Genomic DNA, 23,507 nt, shown 5'->3' on the forward strand with positions numbered 1-23,507 from the left:
GCGGTGCGCCATGGACCCCTGCATGGACGGCAAGACAAGACAAGACAAGGTCAGCGATGATCCAGAGTAAGCAATGGATCTCAAATCAACGAGGAAGTATATCACTGAGTAGGGGGCGCACGGAAAGCAGATTGAGACAGTCATGACTTGCCTTGCATAGCAACACGGCCAACAACACACACTCTCTCGCTCACTCGCTCACCTCCACGGCCTCTCTTACATCAGGTCACCGCTCCAGCCGCGCCCCAAAAAAACCCATAATATTACCATCTCGCCTCCGCAGCCTGTGGTGCGAGTTGAGTTGGGGAAGCGGGAAAAAAAACATGGTGTCCCTGCGAGAAGGCGTGGGGAAAGACGACGTCATGGCAAGTTACCGGGGGGAGGCGTGAATGAAAATCGGGGCAGGGCGTCAAAGTGCGGCAGTAGTTATCTCCATCTTGACACTCTCAGTTTTGGGGAAATGTTGCCCCGTTTCAATGTCGACATTCTCGAACCAAGTTCAATCCTTGGAAGAGGCACCTTGAGGATCCGCTTTGTTCCGTACCTATCTTGTCGCCGTTGGGCAAGCCGAGGTTCCTCTCTAAATCGTGCGTGAACCATGAGAGAAACCACTTACAGATGGCACCAACACCAAAAGCGACGATCCGATTAAAAAAAAACGCCCCTTGTCTGAGGCCTTTTTAGGGGTTCCCGTGCTTTGACATGATTCAACATGGCAAAAGTTTCTAGGCCGAGGCAAACACTTGTTCAAGAGAGGTAAACCGATGAGATCAAAGGTATTCACGTGATCATGTCAGCCAAGACGACCATCCATGTTCTTCACCTCCACAAAAGTCCAAGGACAAGAACGGGACAAGAAAACTTGAGAGCGCCATGGCGTAGACTAGAAGTGCCCAGCGATGAGGCTCTGCTTCTCTGACAGCTTGGCTCTTGGCTTGATCAACGACAATTGATGAATCTATAAAACATATGTTGCAAGTTGACGACATATCACGAGGCTGAAGATGTGTAGAATAAAGTGTGCGTTGCAACGTTCTCTCTAAAGAGGCAAACCAACGAGCTGGATAAGTGTGTATCCCCGTCTCATGCAGACACACTCACTCACACACGTTCAATCCCACTCTGGTTTGACATTTCCGTCGTCGACACCCACCGCGTTGGATCCTCCCTATTACCTGGGGATCCATCCTCATCGCGAACGACGGGGTCACAACACGTTAATGGCTGAAGAACCAACCCATGTCACAACCCGTCTCATGTACAGTACCCAGTACCGCACCCATATATTGCGCCCCGTCAAGAACGGAAGCCGGTCCCCTGTCCGACAAACAGTCAAAAACGTGCCATTTACCGCGCTTCACACTCCCATGTCTGCCGCCAAGATTACAACTTCCCTGCTCGACTCCGCAGCATTCAACGAATGACCAACGTCTGTGACGGTGTATTGCTTGACCGTAAAACCAAGGGGACCACTCTTTTTTGCGTCCGTCCCGCTCCTCGGATATAAACCGCAATGAGGGTCAGTTGGACGGTGTTGGGTGCTCCGTTCTCCAAAATCCTTCTTGATGGAGATGACCTTTTTGCGCCGTTCAGTTTAGCTCCAGGAGAGACCCATATTCGAGTCGTTTGACGTCATAATAGACACGGGCGGGCCGAATAGAGCGAGGGCGTCTATCTAGTTATCAACTTGTAAGAGAGGCGGCTCTCAGACGCAGTTAATTGTAATATCTTGCTGCCTGCGAATTGTCTTCGGATTTCCTACATTGGACGCAATAACCGTCAACGCAGCACACACGGTAAAGGGCATCCGAAGCAGTACTATGTGCCTCCCCGGCGCATCGCTCGACTGCCGTGTGGCCAGCGCGGCGACGGGTCCGGAAATCCTTCGGGCTCAGCAACCCATGGATGCTGCTGCTCTTGAGGTACCTTGTATCCATTGTCTTGTCTTGACTCGTCTCCACCCAATGATACATTGTTCGATATTCGATCTTGGTCTTTTAGCCCATGTCAAGTTGGGCGATTCCACTTGGGCAGGTTCCCTCGCCCGGCCGTCTTTTCTCGGCCGTGAGACTTTTGTCCATGCTGCTTTTGGCAATGCGTACTTGAGCCAAGCACAATCGAGGTTGCTTCGCAGATGTGGTCACGAGGCAAGAAGGGTATACGGATGGTGATGCTTCACAAGTATATGCCAGACTGCAAAATGAAGAAGCCAGAAACCACACAATGCAGGAACTAGGCGAATTTTCCTCGATAAACATTGTCTTTCTGAGTAACGTGCAGTCCAAATATTTCAAAGCAATAGCGATTGTAGCTCGTAGTGACGTTGACAGACTCCAAAGCCATGCTTTTACACAAGTCGACAACTTAATCCACATCTGGTAGCATCCCATCTCATCCTCAACCAGCCGCACCGACAACAATAATCCTCTTTTTCCAATTCATCCTTGTAAATCACACCACAAGCACAATTCTCAGGGTTCGAGGGGAAACCCATGCTTGTCCAAGAAAGAATCCTTGGGCTGAGTTTTTTTCTCGCAAAACCCCGGAACCGCATATCCCTTCCTCTTTTGTCCTCCACAATTGAACAATGATCTGCCCGGCAGTTTTCTTTTTTCGTATGAAAACTGGGACAAGAGAGATCTTACTAACCAGTCGTTGTAGATTCCGCAGAGGGTCCATCCATTTGCTGCGAACTAACGTTGGGTACTTTACAAAAACCTTGACCCCAGCCCCCGGTGTAAAAAAGAACACCAGGCAGCAGCAAAACGGCCAACGACGATGGGGTCATGGTCGTTTTTAACCGCTCGTTGATTGAACCACCGTTTTACGGGCAATGCCGCGTTAAGCCGACTTACAAGACGCCTATTCCCTCCCTACTGAACTTGAGCTGCAACATTAGTAGTCACTTATAGAGCCGCAAGACTCTTGCAACCACAAGCTTTCATCAATCTTCTAGAAAACATCCTCAGTGGCCAAATCTCTTCTCTGCGTCCGCCACAGTCCTCTCAAATCTCAAACCTTCACTCCCCTCAAGAGATCAGAAAAATTGCCGAACCACACCTCCAAAGGTTCCCTCCCTGGTTCCGTTTCTCCACCGACCCTGTCACCTCGTCGGGTTTCCCTTTTGGGACAACCCGGCCTCCAGTTTTTCCCTCCCTCCCCTTCATCTTTTCGCCTTGACGATCCTCCGCATCGTCCACTCAATAATCGTAGCGTTACATGCACGCGGGACGTGGAATCTCGGCCTCATCCCATTTACGCGAGACGAGACAGTCGGATTATGTCTCACCGCAACCACACCTCCAGCACACGAGCTTCCTTTCCTAGTATATCGTTGCTTACCCCGACATTCCCCAGATTCGCCCTCCGAATTAGACAAAGTCTAATTGCTCAACCCCGACTTTCGGTACCCCCGTTTTTGGAATTCTTTGTTTGTTGTTAGTTTGTATCTACATAGGTATAGGTATAGGTATAGTTATTGTCCTGCATGTGCTTCCCTGAGGCCCTTCCATCCTACCAAGACGTTACACAGCCATGACCAAGCAAGAATCTGTACAGGGAGTATTACAGCCAGTTCCCAAAAATACACCTGCGCCCCAGAAATAATGCATGCACCCTGTGCTCCAGTTCATTCCTGTCCTGTCCTGTCATGCCTCAACGTCTTCCTCGTCGCTCTGCCTCAAAGAGCTCTCGCTTCATATCCATCAACATGTCTTCCAGCTGGTATACGTCTTCGCGTGACAGTGCTGCTCCGCGGAGTTGATCTAATCCCCCACGTAGAACGTCCATGATTGTGTTGGACTTGCCCGCCTCTGATGCCTCAGGATCCTCGGGTGCTTCAGGTACCTCCTCGCTCTCCGCCTTGGCTGCCTCGTCGGCAACCTCTGGTGGAGACTCATCCTCCGCCGACACAACTTCCATAGAGTCCTCAATCACTGCACTTGGCACTTCAGGCTCCGCCTCCTGCTGGGACTGTGAGGCTGCAAAAGACTCCGTGACCAGCTGTGACATGAGCTCTTCATCCGTATCACCGCCGTCCCGAACTCCAGTTGCGTCGTTCGATTTTGCTGGGGGCGACTTCGCTTGAGGTGTGGGGGACTCCTCAGTTGACGATACCTGAGTATCCTTGCCTTGCAGCTTCTTGCCCTTCTGTCCGGCATTTCGCCTAGACGACCGTCGGACCGATGGCGTTGGCATAGGCGAACCAGTATCTTGGGATGTCTGTTGGCTCTCTTCACCCTGGTCCGAACCCCGGGGGTCGGCTGACCGTCTTCTCTTGCGAAGAGTCTCGATCTTTGCACTTCTCTTCCTCTTCCTCTTGCTTCCACCCTGGCTCTTGCTGTGGCTTTGACTTTCCGGGTTCTCAGAGCCCGCACCGATAGGTGTAGAGGGGATCACCGGCGGCGACAAGGGTCTCTTGGTGGTGCTCTGCTTCTCGGGCGACGAGTCTCCCTGCACTTCGATGCATTCCGTGGCCGGCGCCATACGCATCTTCTCCGGGGAGGCAGATGCCGAGTTGACCTTGTCGAAAGGAAGGTTGCATCGTCTTGACTCAAGCTCCACCACGAATCTCATAAGACTGCTCTCGTCACCTTCGCTAAGTGCAAAGGAGGAGTCCTGGTTCTGGCTTGAGACCACCTCCACAAGTGCTGCAGGTGGCTGCTCATTTGACGCCTCCTCAGGACTACTCCTAGCATCGACGAATTCGTCGTCCCCAGATTTTGGTGTATCTTGAACTTGGGCAACAGGTGACATCGCTTGCGGAGGTGTGGTGGGGTGCTCCTCTGTGAGGAATTCGCCTGTTTCTTCCTTCTGTTCCTCCACGTCTGCAAGATCGCCCGCATCCGGAAGAATGGACAGATCTGTCACATCTTCCTCCACCGGCACACTCGAAGGAATAACTTCCTCGTTGGCCAGAGAACTTGCCCTCGATTTTCTACGCCTCCTTGATCGTGAGCTCTTGCCGGACTTCTTGGTGCTCGACGGAGCTGGCGGCTCAGGTTGGGACTCGGCGGGTTGCTGGCTGTTGGAGGGTGAACCTGGAGGCGAAGAGAATTGCCAACTCTCAAGGGAACTCTTGGCCTTTGATCGGGTCTGAATCTCGGAAAGGAGCGGGTTCCGTCTAGGATCTGGTGGCGATGATGGTGGGTCGTTGAAGCCCTCCAACTGTAAAGCTTGTCCACGCCGAGGAGTCGGCGTTGAGGTGATAAAGTCCTCGTACGAAGCAGGTCGTTCGGGTGTGGACTCCAGGTTTCTCGTCTTCTTTGTGTCGGATTCTTTTTCTTGCTCCTCGACAGCAGCTCGGGATCGAGTTCGGGGACTGGACCTAATACTGGGATATAACGCGGCATTCTCCTGCTGCCGCTGGCGGACCTCCTTTTGCCTTTCGGTGAGATGTTGAGACTCTTCGACCAATGGGGAGGAAACAATCGGAGCAAATTGGATCTGTGAATTGTCATGTCGGAGACGAGGCGTGTTCGTCCGCTTGGCTGGCTTCATCTGTATCACCTCAGGGGTGGCATCTCGCCGACGCTTGCGGGCCGAAGCACCCCTCAGGCTCATTTTCGTAATTGATGGTGCCGGGGAGACTGCTTGGTCAACACCATGACCAGATGACTTGGCGGACGAGAGAGCAACGAAGCTCAAGTCCTCCTGTGAGTCAACAAAGGACTGGGCTTGGGCGCCAAACTCGCCACTGGATTCCTCCATGCCAGGGAAAGAAACGTCCACCATTGGCCGAAGAGAAGCAATGATTGACTTGAGACTATCAGAGCAGTCCAGGTTCTCTTCATCTTTGACCAAGGCATTCCACGTTTCAGCCATCTTGTTTACCACATGTCGGTGCCTGCTCTTAAAACCGGCGGAAAAAAGGGGCTCGATGGTGTTGAGGTCCTTATCCTCCAGACGGCCAAGACTCAATAGTTGGCTGCAAACATTGTCCCAGATAGTTCTCAACTGCTCATCATTAGCTTTGTATCATATTAATCTGCGACAGGCGAGCTTACTGCCTTGGACAAGGGGGACTCGTCACTCAGTTTGACCTGAGCCTTTGCGTCCTGAATCCATGGAGAAAGTCCATCTTGTAACTTGGACAAGATCTTGACACCAGTTTGAGGGAAGGAAGCTGTCATGAAAGTATCAACAACCTCAAAGAAAGACGCCAGTGAACCGCCATCACCCATCTTTTCGTAGTGTTCATAAAAGAACTTCATGCTTCGGTCCTGGACCTGGTACAGGTACTGGAAAGGATCAAATGAGGTTGATCGAGATACAGTCGGTGGTGCACCCCATAAACGCCGTCGAGCGGCCTCCACGGCTTGGCGATCACGGGGAAGCCTTGCAGTCTTGAAGAGTGCTGTCGCCACAGCTAGAGCCATCTGGTTTGACTGTTCCTCAGTTTCGAAGAAGTTGTCGGCAACAATCTTTGCCAGGGGCTCGACGAGACCAAGTGCCCGGCCGGCATCACCACACTCTTGAACGACATGATCCGAGAGTAAGTCGAAGAGAGAGAACCACTGCGGTGAGGGAAGCTTAGGGTGAGATACGAGGCCACGCTCCAGGAGGGAAACGATTTCTCGATATTCGGGCCCAAGTAATCTTTCACTGCTCGAAGGATGAGAGCCCGATGAAACGTAGCTTTGATCCAGAAGCAAGCGAATATTCTGCGCGGCCAGAACCCAAGGGCCATAAGGGGAGAGTGTGTCTCGAGGCAACAGTCGCAGCATATCCCGAGACAATTCCACACGGACTCTCATGCTCTTGTCGTGGAAAAATGGCTCAAAGATGGATAGAAAGCACTCGGCCAGATCCTCGTTGTCGGTTGCGCCAGGAGGGATCGAAGAGAGCATGGAGAAGAGGTGGTAGACCGGTGCCTGAGCAGTACCGCTTGACTTTTCTGCTCGGTCATGTCGACTTGATGGTGTTGAGGCAGGCTCAAAGGTGTTGGCAAGGGATACGGAGAATCTCTTCTCGGTAAAGGGGAGGAGACCGAGGCTGGAAACAAGGACATCGACGTAGTGGTGAATGCTTGAAAGGAACTTGGTAGCAAGTGATTCGGAGCCTTCAGGTAAGCCCTTGGACCACATTTTTGACAAGATATCAAAAGACTGAGCAATGAATCTTGCCGTGTCGTCGGCTACTTTGATGTCCTTTGCTGAGGCAGCGGCAATCGACCCAACGAAAGCTTGCCAGAGTCTGTATGCCAAACTCTCCTTGTTTGCCAGATCAATGAACTTCTTTTCCAGGATTGGGCCGACAAGCTGGAAGACTTTCTCGGAATTCCGTCGAGTCCATCTGGGGTCTATTGAGGGCAACTCGTCAGGGCTTATCAGGGGCATTTCCCTGATGCGATCTTCTTTCCAACTTCGTGGGGTCGAAACATCCAGAAGGCCAGTCACAATACGTGAAGCATGTGTCACTGAATCGGCAGACACGTCGGGCTTCCCATCCACGTTGATCAGCTGTGCTATGACAGGGTGAAGAACAAAGTCCCAGGCGGCATCGGTCCAAGAACTGTCGTGAATAGGGCGAAAGGCGTAGTAGTAGAGGTTGCAGATTCCGCCAATGACTGTTCTTCGAAGCTTCATCGCATCGTCCGCTTGTTTTGAGCTGAATTTTCTTCGTAATTGACTCGCCAAGGGTTGACCCAATAATGCCAAGGACTTGGGTGGCATCTTGCTGTTGGTTATGGAAAGATAGACATATCTGTTCCATGCGTAATTCGCTTCTTGCTTGGTTTGCATGTCGGTTGTGTTGAAGGCGTCCTGGGCAATCTTGAACCACGAATTAAAATACTGCCACCTGTTGAGTGGACATTGAAGGAAGAGTGTGACAACACCCCAGATTTGGGGTACAGAAGACAAGCATTGCTTCTCCTTAAGCATGCTCTCCAGTTTCCGAATGTAGAACTCGATGTAGGTCTGTTCTTCATCTGTGGTTTGCAGTATCTCGTTCACCTTGCGCATGACATGCTTCTCGTTTCGAAGTGCAAAGCCAGCTTCAGTACCCAAGCTGATGGCTTGTGCTCGGATATCTCGAATCGTGCTCAACATATCTGTAAACATATCCTCCAACCAGTCAGTGTGGACGGCCATGTGATTCCGTGATTGCTTGATAAGCCGCTTGTAGATTTGGATGCGGCCCATGACGATGCTTTTGCCTGTCAGGTGGTCCTCGATCTTGTGTAGAGAAGTGACGAGACGGCCAACTCGATCCAGAGTTACGACCTTGGGAGCGAAACTTTGGAAAGCAACCACTTGCATCAAATGGCGGGCGAGGTCTTTTGGCAGAGATGGGTCGGCGAAAGATCGAATACAGTGATCCATGACGAAGACTCCAAAATCCGAAGTGAGGGTCGAGGCGATCGCCGGGAAATGAAGGAAAGTCGAGAGAAGGTTGAGAGCGTGTATGATGAGGGTCGTGTCAAGAGATCCGTTTTCGTTCTTGGCCTTGACGTCGCGTTCGATAAATGACATGAAGAGACTCATCTTGTCCTGCAAGGCGATCCGATCAGGCAGATTGTTGGAGGCCTTGAGGGCACGAGAGAGCATCATGTAGGCATCGAGCCGCGAGGCCCGGTCGGAGCCGGCCAGTTGCTTGATGGTTGAGTCCAACATCTCGGCAATGCTAGCTTGGGATGTGAGACCATTGAACTGGCCATTGAGAGGCGATGCGAGAGGGTTCGGGGATGCAGATGGCTTGAGGATGCCCTTGACGGGTCTTGAGGAGGCGGATGAGGGAGCAGACAGCGGCGATGACCTGAAATATTTGGCCAAGTCGCGATAATCGGGCGGGTCTTTGTACTCGGTATGACTTGACCACTCGACCTTCTTCCGTATGCGCTTCGAGGTCGAGTTGGAGTTGGTTGCCCCGGTCAACGAAGGTGTGTTTGCACCAGGCGGTGTCTGCAGATTTAGTCGAGGGTCGAACGGTCGACCGGCGGCGGTCTTCATGGAAGCTCGTGATTCTCGAGGAGGAGTCGGCGGCCGGGCGGGAAGAGCGTCGAGGACGGGGTTGGAGGCCGGAGCTGAAGATGCCATGGCTGCCATGCAGCGTTTGGCGATCTAGACAGCAGTGAATTGGCCGGGAAACCGCTAGCGACACATGCAGAAAAGAGAGCTGGTTGAAACGAGAGTCGACGACGAAACTCGAAAAGACGAAAACAAAAATGCACAAGAAGCAGTAACAATCTTGAAAGCAAAGAGAAACCGTGAATGCACGTTGAACGGAAATGCGTGGGTGTTGAGGCAGATCTCGATGGCAAGTCAAATGTTCTAACTCAGTTTCAACATCCAGGGTCGAGCCAGGCAGGACCTTCAAACACGACCGGGCCACGCCTGCCTTCCCCGGCAAACGCGTCGAAGCGCGCGACTTTGGGCGGTCAGGTCGAAAATCAATTAAACAGGAGGTCCGTGCGCGTTTCCCCGGCTCAATTCCGACTCCGGACTAGGGTCCATGGCACGCCATGCTTTTTAGCTCAGTAGTGACTCTTCGACAAATATCCATGGATCCATATCTACTCTTAGAGGTACCTTTGTAAGACGGTCATAGAAGGAAGGTAGGCATGACTCATCAGGCAACATTGCTCGTATAAAACATGGCGAGATTCGACAGCAGTGATGTTTATTCTCATCTCATCATCATAGAAAGTCTCCTTTACTCTCTCAATTCTGGTCATCTGAGACACCTCTTTGCTCAAGATGGAGCCAGCCCCAATCGAGTTCATCACGGTCAAGACGACACTCCCAAAACTACCTTTTCCCTCAAACGATGAGCGAGAGCCTTTTCGAACGGAGCGCCTACTGATGCGGCCCCTCGCAGAGGATGACTTTGAGGCGCTGCGCGTCCTCCGTACACAGCCCGAGGTCATGGTGTGGTTCACGCAGGGTAGGCCAGACAAGGATGTCGAAGAAACCAAAAAGGCACTCGCCCTTAATCTGCCCCCGAACGATCTTGAACGATACAACTGGGCCATCTGTCTTGTTGAGACGGGAGAGTTCATCGGCATCGCAGGAAACGGCATGTGGAGCGGAGAGCTGGGCTGGCCTGAGGTGGGATACAGCCTCTTGAAGGAGCACTGGGGCAAAGGCTACATCACAGAGTTTCTGAGGGGTTACCTCCCTCAGTGGTGGGCACTCCCGAGGGAGGAGGTCGAGCTCAAGGTGGACAAGAACTCGGTCCGCGGGGATGGAAGTCTCGAGAAAGAGTGCTTAGTAGCCATTACAGTGGACGACAACGCAGCGAGCCAGAACGTGCTGCGAAAGTGTGGGTTCGACTTGGTGACGGCGTGGGAGGAGCCCGATCTCAGGGATTTGAGCAAGATGGTTACCCTGTATGGATTTGTTGCACAGAAGGAAAAATCTCCATCAACATGAACGGAAGATACTAATAGGACTAATGAATATGGATATTTCGCCACTGCATGGCCAATTGATAATCGAAGAGTTCGGAGGGGTTATGCCGGACACGGCCGGACATCTTGGAAGTCCGTGAGAGTGTCCGGCACCGAAAGGACCCACTTCCATCCGTCTCTGACACCACCAACTTACATGACGTCGAGATGAATCGTGCCTATTTATTCACTGGAACACGCTCCCTCTCTTTGAATACTTCGACCCCAATTCATTCTCACCATACCGAAGATAACCAGTACTAACAAGCCACAAATCTCATTCATCCTCAACACCATGCACTTCCCTGTCCCGTCCCTACTGGCAACTGCCACTGGCCTCACTGGCTCAGCATGGACCTCTGGTAAGACCTCACTCATAGTTGTATGTCGCATTATTAACGACTCGTTCTTAGGTGCCATCGCCAGTCTTTCCCTTGTTGGCATCCCGGCTGCCCTCTCAGCACCCTCCACATCCGCCACCGTGTGGGCCTCCATCTTCAACCACGGCGTCGCCATCATGCCCAAGCTTGCCGTCACAACAGCACTGGCCTACCTGTACGCCGCCTATGATGCCCGGCAGAACGGCCAGAGCTGGAAGGGGTTCGTGTCTGGAGCTGTCTTGACTGTTGCTATTGTGCCGTACACCATTCTGTTTATGAGCGGCACAAACGAGCTGTTGCATGGGGCTGCCAAGGGAACGCTGCAGGCTACTAATGAAGAGGTGGCCAAGTTGATTGGGAGATGGGGCGTCTTGAACTTGGGACGGAGTCTACTTCCCCTGGCTGGGACAGTTACAGCATTCCTGGCCTTGTTTGAGAGTGTGTACTGAGTTGTGAGTTGGGAAAAGGTGCTTTGATGGCGCATATTGGACAAAACGCAGCTCAATTTAGCTAATTTCATCCCTTTACTTCAGTCCCTCTTGCTGCCCTTTGTTGGCGTAATCCCTGTCCCTGAGCCATCTCGCCATCCAGCTCAGCCTATTTGCTAATCGTCTTCTCGAACTCTCGAATGAGGTTGCGACAGTTGCCCAGATTCTTCTTGGGCTCCCAGGTATTCTCCTTGGCGGGGTATCCCTTCCACTTGACGAGGTAAAAGTGCTCGCTCGTGTCGGCATCGATCTGCGAGCCAACCACCTTCTCAACCTCCCATTCTTTCTCACACCCACGCTCTGTCGTCTTCTTGGCCTTGGTAGCAGGGCGTCCACGACCTCGCTTGACTGGTGCCTTGACTACGAGCGGCTCTGCCTTCTTGGGCGGGACAACGGATGAGATGCGGCCGGAGCGACGGACGGTGGTGGTTCGTCCGCGAGTGCTGGGCTGGCGCTTGCCCTTGCCCTTAAGGAGCTTCTCCGGTTTCTTGTCGATGACTTCACCATTATTCTCAGGTCCGGCAGAATTTTCAGAGTCGGCGCGAGTGCCAGATTCGGCTTCAGTGCCAGACTCGGCATCCTCGCCGTTGCCCTCGCCATCCACGATGTCCGAAACCACCCGCACCATGGTATCGTCGTCCTCGATGCTTGGGATAGGGCTGAAAGAAAGTTAGCACGAGGCGATGCGATATGGAAACTAAAAGAATGAATGACCTGCAAGTGCTATCGGAAGGCGCAGGCTTGTCGCGAGCGAAGAAAACAGTTGGATTTCCAGGGGCAGGCATGGTGAAGCTGGAGAACTTAGGGCGGTGATTTTGATTGGAGGGGGATAAGTTCAATCTTGTTATGAAAAGGAGTCCCGGCGCAAATATGCTCTGTTTGCTTGATTCAAAGCTTCACTGTTTGGTGTTAGGTTAGAAATGGAAAATACAGACTACGGGTGATAGAAGGTGACAAAGGTAGCCGCAGCAGCAGTAAATAGCTCGAGCATGGGCCCATACCTTGAAAATAAGCGTTTAATCGCATACAAACAGTTTCTTTTGGGGACTCTGGAAATCTCTGAAGAGTTTTCGAGGCGAGCTGATGGAATATGAAGAAGTGAGTTGGTGGCAGTCCATCAATGATCCGGCAGTGCGAGATGCAAGCTTCCGGAAAACATGGCCAAGGCATAAGGAATCTTATCAGTTTCGTTGGAATGATATGAGAGACGTGCTGGAGTGGGGAAGGAGTCTGTTTCTCGCCCAACGCTGTGTATTGATATCTTTCTCCCTGCAAAAAACAGACTGCTTGCACTTGACTGACAGACCGCCTGGCGATATACCCCAACTAATAATCCTGTGACAGCCTTAACTCATTACATGATACTGCTACTGGAATACCATTAAAGAACACGCTGTTCATCCATTAGTCTTTGCATCCGTCGTGTCTGCCCCTGCTTGTTGGACTACCGCGCTGACTGCTGCAAGTTGGCTGGCTAGATCTTCAACTCGAACATGGTGGATCACGGCCAAAGCGTCATTCTTTGCCCTTGTCCGCCGCATCGTTCTTGGTTGTCGGGGGCTGACTCTCTGTTGTGGCAGTCTCTTTGGGGTCTTCTTGAACGTCTGTAAGGCTCGATGGGTTTAACCTAGGATCATGTCAGCCCTGCGAGTCTCAACGGCATAGTAAAGCTCGACTGACTGATCAAAAAGATCAAATAGTTGTTCAGTTTGCCGGTCTTTCTCCTCTTGTGTCAGCACCCGTGGCTCCTGCGAGCCGGCAGCACCACCGCTGAACGCTTCTGTAGCAGAAGAAGGGATGGGCATGCTTTCCTGCAAGAACAGGCCTCCCGCGAAGCCATACCCAACATTTTCCACGTATTTGTTGGCATCGCTATCCGACATCTCGAGAAAAAGGTCAGAAATATCGACCCGGAACACTGGGCATGTACGGCTGGTTAGGTGTTTGAGTAACTTGCCGGGCAAGGTATCTCTCGTGCCCAACTCGTCTACGCGATCCTCAACTGTGGGCAAGAGTAAACCGCGCATGTGTTTCTTGAGAGTGTCTGGGGCATTGGTATAGACCTTTCGTATGACCTTGACGGACGGTGACGCAAATTCATCCAACTCCGTGTCCGGATACGCTCTTACCACACGTTCGAGAATATTGATCAGCTTGTCCGCAACCTTGAATGTCTCGCCTTTTGGGTAGAGGGCTGCCTTGCTCTTCTCTGCTCCGAAATCGAGATTTGTAAAGGCACTGATGAGCGCCTTGAAGGGGCCATCAAGAGGTTTCGGCTCCGGGACTGGATGCTTTAACAAGATAAATACGAGATGAGGGAGTGCGGCACTCAAAGAGGAGACGCGGTCGGGGCAAACGTGCGAAACGACGTACAGGAGCTTCGAAGTCTCGGTGAGCGCCATGTCCTGCATGGAATCAACCTTGGACTTGGAACGGGACTTGGACTTTGGTTTGCCTGATAGGTCCTTGGCATGGCGACTGAGTATATCGACGGCCTTTTTGGATAGATCCTTTGCATGCTGATTGAGCTTTTCGACAATGTATTCCGCCAGGTGGTGATTGTCAATGAGATCCTCAACGTCGATTACTGTATCGTAAGTCGACAGGAGGAGAACGCGGGAGTTGAGAAACTCGTCATCAAAGTTTTCGCCTTTGAGCTCCCCGCAAGCCCTTTTAGCGAATCCCTGATCGATAACGATTTGTCGAGTCTCGGGCTTTAAAACCATGGCGTTTACCAAAACACGAAGAGCCTCGCGTGCAGTCTTGGTGGATGGGCTGTAGAAGGCATGCGGCAGGAGCGTGCTAATGCCCTGGAAGAGCTGATGTCAGTGGTCCAAGATGAGAAATCGTGGAGATAACAATAGCAAACCTTTTCTGAGAAGATCGGATCAGCATTGTCAGGGTCTCTACTGTAGATCTTGAGTTCCTCCAAGGCGAGGTCGCGGTCTGTGTTGGCTTGGGGTTAGGAGGTGATAAATTGTTGGCTGGTTTGGATACACACCTGAGGGAAGTAGTGCGATGTTTTTGATATCCTCGTGAAGTTTGTCGATCAATTCGGTGACTCTCTTGAGCTTTTCAGCCCCTGTGGCCTGGCCAAGTGGACGAGTCATGATAGATGCTGATGGATGCTGATGATGGTGTTGAAGAGGTAATGATCTAGATTACGGTGGCTGGTGATTCAGTTTTGACAGCGCAGTTACTGCCAGTGGATGATGGCCCTCTTCCAGAGACGTCATCGAGATTAACAAACAAGAGAGCCGAGGAAGGCACGGGCAGTTCTGATTTGTTGACATTCATCATATCACGGAGGTAAGGGGCATGTAAATACAGCAGAGAGAACGACCGTTACTTCCAAATTGTGACGGAAATCGCTGACATCCAGTGCCAACTTCTTTGTGAGGAAGGTAGGCAGAGGCTTTGTCTGGCAGTTGTGGCCATGGCGACCTTGGGTAGGGACTCATCTTCCCCCCAGGCCTTCACAGATGCCATAAAGGATATTTCATATATACTGAGACTCAATCAGGACTGAAATCTGCAGGTATGCGAACCTTCATTCTGTGTTGTCCTCTTACCAATGAGGGGATGGCTACGGAAACAGTATCTTGGTAAGGCGCCCTGGTCTTTACACTGCCGGCGGAACGTATGACAGACAGCAGGAACAACGAGGCTAAATCCATACTGGAGAGCTTATACGGAGTCTGGAGGTAAAAGACGGACTCAAGTTGCCGATCACAAAGGTCAACAGGGCTGGAGTCAGAGTCAGAGTCTCGTTTCATTGGTTTTTGGCTCGGCTACTAACCACTGCACAGCTGAGATTTTCTAGAGTGACGAGATGGATAAGATTCAACGCAACTATCATAGCATCTCCTCGCCTTGTGCCCGGTGAGTCACGCCTAGGTCGACCAAGTTCACGGTCCAGGATTTCCTTGTCGGCCACCCGCTGACGCGTTCTTACTCAAGGCAAGGCCGGTAACTCCGTCTGGGCACGCCATGAGTGAACTTGTAGCATTTAATTACACTCAAACAAGTCAAAGTTCTCTCAAAATAACCTCAATTCCAACGGGTCATGTAGCATTGTCGTGAACAATTTGAAAAAGCCCCCAAAGTCTCACGCCCACAAATCGAACCGTCAATGATTTAATCGGGTGGGGCCGGCACTTGCTCAATCCCTGACCAAGCTTCCACTTACAGCATTTTCAACACCATCAACACATCGCAGTACGAGAAAAACAATGAGCGCGAGAGAAGACCGACCCGCAAAGGTCCTCAGCTGCTCGAGCTGTAGGACCCGCAAGATCAAGTGCGACAAGGTACAGCCCGCCTGCACTCAGTGCTCTCGCTTCGGACTTGAGTGCGTCTATCCCTCGAGGAAGCCTACCCGTCGCGCGCCGAGGCCGCGTCAGAGCGAGCTGCTGGATCGGATCAGTCGCCTTGAGACCATTGTTAATCTGGCGGATCCCTCCAAGCTGAAGCAGCTCGATGAGGACACGCGGTCCGCGTCCATCGCCACAACGTTATCTGCCACCCTGGAAGACCAATGTCAGGAATCGCAGGATGCTGCTACACACGCCGCGAATGCCCAGGCCGGGGAAAAGTACCTCAGCGCTGGCTTCTGGAGGAATCTGTGCTCTGAAGTCGAGGGGATCCGGCAAGCGCTCGATCAACCCTCTGAAGACGATGAGGAGGAGGCAGAAGGCGATAGCCCAGAGTCCGTTGACCCGGCGCCTCCAGCACCCACAGCACCGTCAGGCTTCTTGCTCGGAAATCCATATTATAATGAGCGGGAACCCCTGAAGCACCCTTCTCCAGATATGATGATACGGCTCTGGACTATCTATTCCCGCAGTGTCGATCCCCTCGTCAAGATCCTACACCGTCCTACCATCACCAAACAGATCCAATCACATATCGATACTTCATCAACATATTCTTTCAGCCTCTCAACAAACGCCGTAATGTTTTCCATCTACTTTTGCGCCGCCGCATGTCTCAGGCCGGAGGACTGTCAGAAGCAACTGGGCGAGAACAAGGCCGAATTAACTGCTCGGTATCGCATCGCCGCTGAGCGAGCGCTCGCTGAAGCAGATTACCTCAACACCAATGAACTAGAGACACTGCAAGCCCTGACGCTCTACACTTCCATGATTCGTGTCTACTCTCATAATCGATCATCTTGGGCTCTCACATCTCTCGTCATTCGCGTAGCTCAAGGGATGGGCCTCGATCGCGATGGAGACGGTCATCGCTATACTCCCTTTGTAGCAGAGATGAGACGTCGATTGTGGCACTTTATCGTTGTTCTTGACGTTCGCGGCTCTGAGGACAGAGGCTCTGATGCCATCCTCACCCGGGCACGCTTCGATACTGTGCTACCAACACCGATCGACGACGACTACTTTGGTCCAGATTCAACCGGACCTCTTGTCCCAAAGTCGACTCCCGCCGACAACGTCATATGCATGTGCACAGCTATGTGCTCAAGCATATTTGGCCTCCTTTCACATCCCCATTTCAACGCAGCAGGAGAAGCAGAGCACTTCCTGTACACAGAAGACGAACTCATAGCACACATCCGACTCCTCGAAAACACATTCATCCACACTGCCCGACCCTCTCACCTCCCCTCCATGTACGCCTCCGAAATCGCCCGCGTTGTCATACTCAAGCTGTGGCTCAACATCCAGTACCCCTTCAATGGCGGACCAGCCCCAGATCGGCCCCGCGTCTCCAAGGAGACGATGCTGCGTACCGCCGTGTCCATCATGGAACTGCGTGAGCGTATGACAAAGGACCAATGGGAAGACCGGTTTGCCTGGTGGACAGATACATATGTGCAATGGCATCCTCTGGCGGTTGCGCTGGCTGAGTTGTGTGTCCAGACAGAGGGCGAGCTGGTGGACAGGGCATGGGTTGTCGTGGATCGCAACTTTCCTGCATCAAGAAATCATATTGCCGATACTGCGACGGGCTCGCTCTGGCGACCTATCAAGAAGTTGTTGAAAAAGGCAAGAACAGCAAGGGCAGAGGCTCTCTTGAAGGGTCTCAACCTCAACACCACATCAACGATGCCATTGATCCCTCCCACACAGACAATCACTCAACCTATGTTGTGCGAGACAACAACCGCGCAGTCAACAATACCTCCCTTGGCACAATACGACACCAGTGTCATGGATCCCTCAATATTGTTCGAGTATCCACCAGAGCTACTCAACCTCAACCTAGGCCAAGGAATGGAACAAGGCGCCCCCATGGAGTGGTCATTTTGGACAGAGTTTTACAACGATACGCAGATGGACAATTCACCGGACGGGAGCGGTACAGGAGAATCGACTTGACAAGTTCACAATCGGTAGTTTGCTAGAAAAACCCAATCAATTGTGCATCACGCAGCAGCATCAGCATGCTCAGAATTTTTGGTTCATTCGTCACCCGTTTTATCGAGCAATGCAGTTGATATTTCCATGATCCGTTGTAACACCCGCAGAGCCTGCCCAACCGTCCTCGAAACCGAAAACATTCTAAGCGAAAGTGGATGGTCGCTTCGCGCTGAACACCTTCTTGGTGTTCTCCTTGGTGATTCGGTGGGGGAGAGGGAAGCTCAGGCCCTTCTGAGTGAGCTGGCGGATGTAGGGTCGCTTGACATCCTCGGTCTTCTCGAGCTCGACGACGCGGAGGATCTGGTCCTAGGGTTAGCTTAGGTCTAGGCAAGGCCATGTGAGTGCGACGTACGTGGATCGACCTGAAGCGGGCACGGTGGCGGGCAGCCATGTCGGAGTAGAGGGAGTCGACGGCATCTGTTCGGGACAGCTCACGGTACTCCTTGTACATGTTGTGCGTGCCGGAACGAGAGTCGTATCGGATCCAGATGCCAAAGTTCTTGACCTTAAGAGGGTGCTTCTCGTGGAGCTGTGCATCTCAGGTCAGCGTCGTCCATGAGCATCGAGTCCAGTTGTCGCTACTCACCACCTTGATGCTGACGATCTCACCGGTGGCCTTCTTGACCTTCTTGAGACCACGCAAGAAGTACCAGTATCGGGACTTGGCGACCGTCTCGTTGGGAGCGAAGATGGTCATGCGGTAGAGGGCGGGGGAAGGGTTAGCCTCGGTGGGCAGGTGGCGCCCGATGACCTCGTATTCCTGAAGACGACCTGAGTTCATGGTTAGTATTTTTGTTCTCAGGAATTGTGTGCCGTGATGCCGCGCGCCGGAGGGTTGGGTCGAGTGTCGAGGAGCTATCCTGGGCTGGTCGGGGTTGGTTGAGACTAGATATTGAAAATTCGAGGGCTGTGGGTTTTCGAGGCGAAATTCCCCAAAAAGTCCCGTCGAGACGCAATCGAAGTCCAATCCGCCAGTCTAGAGAGCCGTCGCAGTCCCAGGAAGCAGTCTGATCCCTCATTCTTGTCGTCCCAGTCGAAGTGCAAAATTATCGAAATTGTTTTCGTCGGTCCTCCTCCGGCGGGCGGCATCGCCATGGTCGAGCGCGAGAGATAGAAAATGCTTACCCATCTGTAATATCTGTCAGTGGCCTGCTTGGATGTGTCCTATGTTGCCGACTTACTGTGACGGTGGTCAATTCCAACTGCGCGAAGGTTAGTGAAGATGGCCGAAGTTGAAAGTCGCGGGCGATATTTTTTTGTGCGAAGGTGTGGGAGGGCTAAGAGACGTAGCACCTGCAGGGCTTTGGCCCCAAAGGCGATTGGCCAGTTTCGACCCACTCGTGAAAACAGTCACGTGCATCGTCATCTGTGTTGACTGCCAAGACAGTGGGTCCAACGTCCAATCAGATGTGGTCCAGCTCAAAGAAGTTGGGAAGGAAGGCAATGAGCCTGAACGACAAAGCCATAGGACCGAGATCAACGTTGACCAAAACACTATTCGGACAATAATAGTACATCATCTCAAGCTCACTATCTCATATCGTCAAGCCTCTCCGGATCCGGGCTCACTGTCGCCTTCTACCCAGTCAAACACCAACACCCGATTTGAGACCTGCCAGAGTAGACATCGCGACGCTCCTTGCATCTGGTGCCAAGGTCATGAATACCCTGTTCGAGCAGTTTGCGCAGGCTCATGCCTTGCGAAACGGCTACAAGCTAGCTCAAACTTTATCTCCTGTTCCTCCACCAGATGACCCTCAACGGCTGATGGCTGTATGGCGTAGTACGAATTCTCACAGCGTCAAGGGTGATATCAAGCACTTCATCAAATCAAACACTTCCCATCGACAGAAGTTGGACCATGATGAGGTGACGGGCTGGGTGGATGTCTACCAGTCCTACTGGAAGGCAATTGGTGAAATTTTGGCTGGGGAAAGTGGCAAGGTATGAGAGTGACTATCTAGTCGAGAGTTCCTCGCTAACCATGGTGCAGTCTACATGGACAAAAGTGTACGAGGCTTGGAAGGAACTGACCTCTGTGCTTATTCGCGGATACAACTCACACGGATTCGAAGCGTGGACGATCCCATCTCTCTACATGGTGGGCAAGTACCTGCGACTGTTCGCCATCAAATCCGACGAGGAACGCCAAACTCAATCTCTGAGTGGTGCCCCTGGAGCCTCATTGATGGATGATGACTTCGATCCTCAAACCGAAGGGCAGCTCCAACTACGAGACTGCGAGGGCCACCTCAAGCGAATCTTTTCCCTGTGTCTAAACGACAGGTATGGACTATCCCCTCGTTTGCTCCGTTCGTGACTGACAATACTCAGAGCCCCATTAGAAGAATCCAGGAAATGGGGAATTTACTTCGTCATCAACCTCCTCTTCAAAACTTACTTCAAGCTTAACTCGGCATCGTTATCAAGAACCATCATCAAGACCTTGTCTGTGTACAACGACAAGGGAGACATGCCCGCCCTCGAAATGTTCCCAAAGTCTCAACGAGTGACATTCAAATTTTACGAGGGAGTCTTGCGTTTCCTAGAAGAGGACTACTTTGCGGTAAGGCACTATCTGGTCCATTGCATGATGTGTACTAAGATCTATCAGGCGGAATCCCACCTCAACGAGGCATGGAACTTATGCCACAGAGATGCCATCACCCAATCTGAGTAGGCATGACTTGACACAAGTTGATTCACCGCTGACATGATGCCAGACGAATCCTGACCTACCTCATCCCTTGCCGCCTTATCACCAGCCATGTCCTCCCCACCAAGACTCTCTTGGAAAACTACCCCCGACTACAGGAACTCTTCCTCCCGCTGGCCCGATGCATCAAATCCGGAAACCTGAAGGAATTTGACGAAGCCCTGAAAAGTGGCGAAGACGAATTCGTCAAGCGGCGCATCTACCTGACGCTCGAGCGGGGCAGAGATATCGCCTTGCGTAACCTGCTGCGTAAGGTCTTTATCGCCGGCGGCTACGATGAGCCAAAAGAGGGCGACACGGCTCCCGTGCGTCGTACCCGCATCCCGGTGACGGAATTCCAGGCGGCCATTAGCATGAGCAGCGGCCAGATGATCGAGGGTGACGAGGTTGAGTGCCTACTGGCCAACATGATTTACAAGGTGAGTTGTTTGATTCCTTGGTGTACACGAGGCACCGGCTGCCTTTTGATCCCTGCTCTTCCTTTTTTCGGTGGAAAACGGGCAAGAATTGTTTGTTGGCATCCCCACGGCAGTCATTTGACTATATACTCGTCACCAAGATGCTGCCTTATTTCAGTGTCTGCCTGGGGCATTCACGGTCTCCATTCACACTCCCCTCCATCTCAGCCTTACAAAGATCTGAGTCACTGACTGGGCACCTTTGATTTCTAGGAATTGATGAAAGGTTATATCGCTAGGGAGCGAGGCATTGTGGTTCTCTCCAAGAAGGGTGCTTTCCCCGGCACAGGAGTGTGAGGCGAGCGAGCAAAGTCGTTTGTGTGCGACACAACCTGAATCAAGACTAGGCAAAACACGACGGTTTAGATATTCTTCTCTCTTAGACTCACCGTCGCTTGTCTGAACGAAACCTAGCAGCACGGGTAGGACAGAGACACCGCAGCCGTCAGGATGACGCTGGCGTCGACAAATCACACAATAGCATCGGCAACACACGTTGGTGTTTGCTTTTTTAAGCCCAAGCTGATATCTGAGCCGACCCGGCCTGTTTGGCCCGTTTGAAGTTATCTTTGCGCCATATTCACGCTGAAGCACCATACCGTGCATCCCCCATGTCTCTTGTTATCGATCCGCTTCCACCCACGTCCTTGTAGCCCCCATCCCACCGTCGATGCAAAGTGCTAAAGCATGTGTCTGCCAGTAAGGGCATTATCTTCCGCTTCGAGATTTCCATCGAATCCTGAGGCGTGGTGGTCTCCCCGCATTTTCACACTCCTGGTTCGGATGGGTCGCCTTTCGTTTCCACGCCGATACTCGATCCGACACGCCCCCAGTCGGTCGTATGACTCACGCCCGGGGAGGCATTCCGACACAAGCAATCTATGTTTCACTAAGACTTGGCGAACCTTGTTGGGCGCAGCGGCGGATTCTAGTCCAAGTTGCTTTCACGCTTGCCTCCACGGAATAGGAGTCGGATGTCCATAAGTGACAAAGCTTCAAATTCTTTTACGCTTCTCAAAATAGCTCGTGAAAAAAGAGCGTCGTGAAAAAGGGGTAATGATACAACTTTCCGCCCATCCGTCGTCAGATGTCAGTCTTGGTATCCCGCTCGCAAAAAAACCCATCGTGAAAAGTAAATGACCCAAACCAGCTCGCTTTAGCGAGACAAATACCAAATATCCTGTGCTCCGAAGTGAAAAGACCCTAGAGGTTCATGAGAAGAATAGTAGTACAGAAAGACGTTTCCCGGCAAATTTGTCAATAACTCCGTAGAAAGAAACCTGTTGACGCCTTGACTCCGTCCCGTCCCCATCGGTTTCTTTAGTTTTTTGCATGTTGGTTAATCTTTGCAAAGCCGTTGCCGTGTATTGTAAGAATAAGAGAAAAATTCATGGTTCATTAATGATGAGGGAGAAGAGTGCCGCTTGTCTCGGTGGTGGGTATTAAGAGAAGTGGCGATTGGAACGTGGCGTGCTTCTGCAGACTTGTTAGTTTACCACGATCAACTTGAAGTGTTGTTGATGAAACTCACTGGGCGGAGGAAATGTCGTCGACGTGGTTGCAGAGAGCGACAAAGAGATCAAAGAACAACTGCGTGCCTCCGTTGTACATCTCGAGTTGCATGGTTCCGCTGCGCTTGAAGGTACTGCGAGAGCGGATGATGAGGGCGAGATAGTGGGCTCGCAGCTTGGAGTCTGTGTCGGGAGTGTTGGCGTAGGCGTATCTGGCCGAAGCGAGGATGGTGCTGCACTGGATACCAGATTCTTGAAGGGCAAACATGTTAGTTGGTTCGATATAGACGAGATCAAATGACTTACGGAGTCCTTGTTTGCGAAGTGCCAGCTTCTTCAGCTCATCCAGTCCATACTTTTCAGCCGCACAGTAAATGACAGTATCCTTAAGAAGATCACCATCCACGCCACGATGATAGACGGTGCTCTCGACGGCAGCACGCTCTTCTTCAGTCGTGGGCTCAATCTCCCAAGAGTTGCGTCGCTTGTTGTGCACCAGACGAGGGTAGTAGTCGCCCTTGTAGAGATACTCGAGGACAGAGCTAAAGATCTCGGGCTCCTCGTCGGGAAGGGCGATGCGCTTGGTGGCGGCGTCCATGTACCCGTTTCGAAGAGCGTGGTTGAAGAAGGGGCTGCCGCAGAGGACGTCTTCGTGGGCGGCAAAGAGGCGTTGTTCAGAACCGACGACGAGAGTGACGATGGCAGAAGTCAAGTTGCTGACGATGTTAGAATTGTGATATTCATGAAAAGAGAGAACGGGTATACTTACTTTCCCATAACGGTGTCATCGCTGGCTGTGGCTGTAGAAGCCGTAGCCGGTCTCCGATGGCGAGATTCATGTCGTCGCTTGGTGACACCGCTATCCTTGCTGAAAGAAGAGCTGGACTTGTTGACCTTGTGGCTCTTGGAGAAGCTCTTGCTCGAGGATTCATGTCGTCTGGATGAGGAGAACATGTTGGCGGCTGTCGAAGGAATTTCCCGTGATTATTTGGTATCGGAGGCGAGCGAGCGATGGGGACTTGTTCACGCTTCTTATACTTGAGTTGGTGTGGGGGTGCCTTGGTGATGATGCAGCAGGCAGATGAGGCAACGAGGGAAAAAAGAGTAAGGCAAACGATGGAAAGAGATAAAAAGACGCCGTAAGAAAATCTGTTTTGGTTCTAAAAACCTACCTCGGGGTCAGG

General features: G+C 52.0%; 8 protein-coding genes across 8 annotated transcripts; 4 read left to right on the forward strand and 4 right to left on the reverse strand.

The window, feature by feature from the left end:
• Nucleotides 1-3,654: 3,654 nt before the first annotated feature.
• Nucleotides 3,655-9,038, reverse strand: NCS54_00031000 (Rif1-N domain-containing protein; the record flags this gene model as incomplete). Its single annotated transcript, XM_053145964.1, has 2 exons — nt 3,655-5,955; nt 6,006-9,038. The coding sequence occupies 2 exons, from the start codon at nt 9,036-9,038 to the stop codon at nt 3,655-3,657; spliced, it is 5,334 nt and encodes a 1,777-aa protein (XP_053001939.1).
• A 660-nt stretch (nt 9,039-9,698) lies between these two features.
• NCS54_00031100 (N-acetyltransferase domain-containing protein) lies at nt 9,699-10,373 on the forward strand (the record flags this gene model as incomplete). The annotated part of the gene is made up of 1 exon (XM_053145965.1): nt 9,699-10,373. One exon carries the CDS (start codon nt 9,699-9,701, stop codon nt 10,371-10,373), a length of 675 nt encoding a protein of 224 aa, XP_053001940.1.
• Nucleotides 10,374-10,685: 312 nt separating this feature from the next.
• NCS54_00031200 (Hypothetical protein) lies at nt 10,686-11,219 on the forward strand (the record flags this gene model as incomplete). Its single annotated transcript, XM_053145966.1, has 2 exons — nt 10,686-10,752; nt 10,804-11,219. 2 exons carry the CDS (start codon nt 10,686-10,688, stop codon nt 11,217-11,219), a joined length of 483 nt encoding a protein of 160 aa, XP_053001941.1.
• Nucleotides 11,220-12,773: 1,554 nt separating this feature from the next.
• Nucleotides 12,774-14,368, reverse strand: NCS54_00031300 (Hypothetical protein; the record flags this gene model as incomplete). Its single annotated transcript, XM_053145967.1, has 4 exons — nt 12,774-12,885; nt 12,939-14,068; nt 14,128-14,213; nt 14,260-14,368. The coding sequence occupies 4 exons, from the start codon at nt 14,366-14,368 to the stop codon at nt 12,774-12,776; spliced, it is 1,437 nt and encodes a 478-aa protein (XP_053001942.1).
• Nucleotides 14,369-15,490: 1,122 nt separating this feature from the next.
• Nucleotides 15,491-17,596, forward strand: NCS54_00031400 (Zn(2)-C6 fungal-type domain-containing protein; the record flags this gene model as incomplete). Its single annotated transcript, XM_053145968.1, has 1 exon — nt 15,491-17,596. One exon carries the CDS (start codon nt 15,491-15,493, stop codon nt 17,594-17,596), a length of 2,106 nt encoding a protein of 701 aa, XP_053001943.1.
• Nucleotides 17,597-17,779: 183 nt separating this feature from the next.
• On the reverse strand, nt 17,780-18,419 carry NCS54_00031500 (60S ribosomal protein L20; the record flags this gene model as incomplete). The annotated part of the gene is made up of 3 exons (XM_053145969.1): nt 17,780-17,944; nt 17,991-18,167; nt 18,225-18,419. The coding sequence occupies 3 exons, from the start codon at nt 18,417-18,419 to the stop codon at nt 17,780-17,782; spliced, it is 537 nt and encodes a 178-aa protein (XP_053001944.1).
• Nucleotides 18,420-19,153: 734 nt separating this feature from the next.
• Nucleotides 19,154-21,109, forward strand: NCS54_00031600 (CSN12-like protein; the record flags this gene model as incomplete). The annotated part of the gene is made up of 6 exons (XM_053145970.1): nt 19,154-19,582; nt 19,632-19,924; nt 19,973-20,204; nt 20,253-20,314; nt 20,362-20,773; nt 21,026-21,109. The coding sequence occupies exons 1-6, from the start codon at nt 19,298-19,300 to the stop codon at nt 21,107-21,109; spliced, it is 1,368 nt and encodes a 455-aa protein (XP_053001945.1). The 5' UTR covers nt 19,154-19,297.
• A 1,145-nt stretch (nt 21,110-22,254) lies between these two features.
• NCS54_00031700 (Hypothetical protein) lies at nt 22,255-23,277 on the reverse strand (the record flags this gene model as incomplete). Its single annotated transcript, XM_053145971.1, has 4 exons — nt 22,255-22,288; nt 22,344-22,575; nt 22,630-23,039; nt 23,093-23,277. 4 exons carry the CDS (start codon nt 23,275-23,277, stop codon nt 22,255-22,257), a joined length of 861 nt encoding a protein of 286 aa, XP_053001946.1.
• Between the last annotated feature and the right edge of the window lie 230 nt (nt 23,278-23,507).

Source organism: Fusarium falciforme, chromosome 1 (assembly GCF_026873545.1).
Source record: "Fusarium falciforme chromosome 1, complete sequence".
NCBI classification, from domain to species: Eukaryota; Fungi; Ascomycota; class Sordariomycetes; order Hypocreales; family Nectriaceae; genus Fusarium; species Fusarium falciforme.